Source organism: Austrofundulus limnaeus, unplaced genomic scaffold (genome assembly GCF_001266775.1).
Source record: "Austrofundulus limnaeus strain Quisiro unplaced genomic scaffold, Austrofundulus_limnaeus-1.0 Scaffold42, whole genome shotgun sequence".
Taxonomy (NCBI): domain Eukaryota; kingdom Metazoa; phylum Chordata; class Actinopteri; order Cyprinodontiformes; family Rivulidae; genus Austrofundulus; species Austrofundulus limnaeus.
Window position 1 is genome coordinate 2172993 of NW_013952444.1, and position 2911 is coordinate 2175903.

Consider the following 2911-nt stretch of genomic DNA (forward strand, 5'->3'; position numbering starts at 1 on the left):
AAAATATGTTAGAGAAAGCATTTACTATTTTCAATTGGTACTTATAAAAATACAAACTCAATCAAAACTGTTTTAATTCTGAAAGGCTGGTATCAGTGTTGGACACAGCAGAACTGTGTGTGTAGCATGTAGCATCTTTGGCAGCTAAACTTCAAACTAAGAGCGTCAAAAAATAAAATGAACAACATTTAAATAACAAATAAGAAATTTATGTATAAAATATGGTAGAGAAAGCATTTACTATTTTCAATTGGTACTTATAAAAATACAAACTCAATCAAAGCTGTTTTAATTCTGAAAGGCTGGTATCACAGTTGGACGGAGCTATAGTTCTGGTTTGGATTGGCCAATCCGCCACTACTTTCAAATTAAACCTATAAAACAAAAAAGAGGTTTGTGTCAGTCCTGCCAGTCTTCATCTGGAAGGAGAGGAAGACGTGACACAGGATGAGTGACAGTTGTCTTCGCTGTTAGCGTTAGCTTTCACATTTTTTTTATCTGTTTAGCAGTTTAGCGTTAGCAGAGCTACGATTCTCGTTTAGTAGATTAGCGGTTAGTGAAGTTAACTTTTTTGGCTAGCTGTGCCCACTACTGACAATCTCCATTCCAGCTCATCCCAAAGATGCTTGGTGGGGTTGAGACATTAAATTCCTCTACCTTACTTTGTGAAGCAGATTCATTTTAGGTCAGAAAGTGGGTTTCTGCCACAGAGTTTAAATCATAAAGTGTCCAAAATGACTTYGCTGAAGAATTAAAACTTCAAATCGTAGATCAATGGCCTAACCCAAACCCTGATTGAAAACCTAAGTTCAACAATTACCAGGTGTGCCTAAACAGTTTTGTTCATATAAAGTAGATTACAGTGAGTTTCCTGAGTTAATACATTTTAAGGAGATGTTCTGCTCACCTCAACCAGTCTGGACGGCTTGTGGCTGACCTCAGTCTTGTTCAGAGGAGCGAGCTGCTGCACCAGGTTRCGGTTGTTGGTGAGGGCCCTCGTGAGCCTGGCAAATTTTGTCCATCCTGTCCAAAACACAGAATTTTATCAATATCAAATGTGCTGGAGCGTCATCTTTAGTAGCGTAGCATTTCCAGTGCTGTGCAGAAGTGATGAGTCGTTCCTCCTTTCTGTATACTGCTTCCAAAGTGGTCTTAATCAACAGATCTTCAGGCTTCTTGGAGGTGTTTTACAATCTTATGAGGTCTTTCGGGGGTGTGGGGGGGGGTAATAATAAATGGTGTTATTGTTTTCATTTTCCACAATAAAACCAGTCAAACGGCCTCTTCCCCATGTGGGCCTTTTGTCCTTTTCTGTCCGTGAAAAGTCTCAGTGGCCCTTTAATCCCCAGGGAAGTGGCCCCCCGCACAGACCCTGAGAAAGCTGCGTTCACTGACCTGAACACSCAACACCTGGACAGTTTTATGTTAAACACCAGGAGACAGATGTCTGTAAAAATCACTCATGTGAACTGAAGAGTTGTGGATTCACTTCGCCCTCRTCTGTCGGACTCTCTCCGGTTTGAGACGGACCCTCACGTTTCAGCCTAGAATACTAGTTTGGTTAAAGCCCGCTCACCTCTGGCTGACTCGTCGTCGATGGGCTGTTTGAAAAGCGTGATGTCTCTGAAGGTGCAGAGGAAAAGCACCACCTTGTCGTTTTCATTTCGGATCGGAGCGATCTGCATGTAAAGCCATATGGGTGTTCCTGTTGAAAACAAAAAAAAAAAAACATGACGAGTTTTTTTATAGACAGCAAGTGAAAAGGAGACTCCGGTAAAAAAAAAAAAAAAAAAACATGACGAGTTTTTTTATAGACAGCAAGTGAAAAGGAGACTCCGGTAACTAAGCAAACGTCCCTTATATTTGTGTTATTTTGAGACAGGGTGTTGTGATACTCACTGTTCTTTGCATAGAGAAGCACTTCATGAAAATTCGACTCGTGGCTGTCAAACGTTTGTCTGATTTTTTCGATCGTCTTTCTGTCCGTCAGGTCACCATACATGAAGCTGGAGAAGAAGATGTAACATGAACTTTTCTGTAGATGAAAATGCGCTGTGGATTTTGTTTCTGGGTTTCTTCTTTGGTTTTGTGAACGTCTGTTAAGTTCTGTCTGTGTTTGTTTTATCAGTCAGTGTTAATTATTTTATGTGATGCCTTTGGTTTTAGTCTTCTGTTGCTTTGCTTCTTTTGTCTTTTCCATCAGGATATATTCTGTCTGGTTCAGGAARTTGTGATCGTTCTTTTCTTGGATTATTTTTACACTTATCAATGTTGGTTTTTGGATTTTTATCAAATTTATTTAAGTTTCTGTTATTAAAGTTTATGTTTGCTATTTGCTGCCTTGGGTTTGAATTTGAGTTTTCCACTTTTACCAAACTCTGTCAACAAACTCATTGTTGGACATTATCTGGTTAATATTAGAGCTCAAAAATTGTAGTTTATRAGGTCTATTCTGTTTCTGTGCCTCTTACATCTCAATCGAGACATCATGAACACAAGTATGTTAAAAACTAAACAAGAAAAGACAAAACATAGATTTTCAGAAACCAACTCCAAGTTAAGTTTAAGCCCAGAACAGGACAAAACTGAGGCTCAAAACCTTGAAAACTCCATTATTGACATATTTTATACATGTCTTTATGCAAATGTGTGCATTTAATTAGTACTATTGTACATTTTSTGCTATGGTTAGATAAAGCTAAACCAGTTCCAATTATAACCTTAAAAATAAAGTAAAACAATCTTTGGAAAGATATGTCTAAAGGATTTTTTGTATCAATCCTAAGTGACTGAATTACTGCTTTTAAGATAAAATAATTAAAAAAAACTTGCAAGTGGGCAGGGTAGTTTTATTTTAGAAACCAATTTCTGGTTGTTTAGCAGTACTATAATTTAGAGCTCTGTTATTAAT

The 2911-nt window shown here is 37.9% G+C and overlaps 1 protein-coding gene across 1 annotated transcript in view; it reads right to left on the reverse strand.

Annotated features, from left to right (window-relative positions):
• The window catches only part of LOC106516925 (potassium voltage-gated channel subfamily H member 5), a 23277-nt gene that overhangs the window by 15056 nt on the left and 5310 nt on the right, over positions 1-2911 (reverse strand). Inside the window, exons 3-5 of the mRNA XM_014007539.1 lie at positions 1900-2006; positions 1577-1705; positions 908-1023 (exon numbers count right to left, since the gene is read on the reverse strand). Of these exons, the coding sequence (XP_013862993.1) occupies positions 908-1023; positions 1577-1705; positions 1900-2006 (352 nt within the window). The remainder of the gene's footprint in view (positions 1-907; positions 1024-1576; positions 1706-1899; positions 2007-2911) is intronic.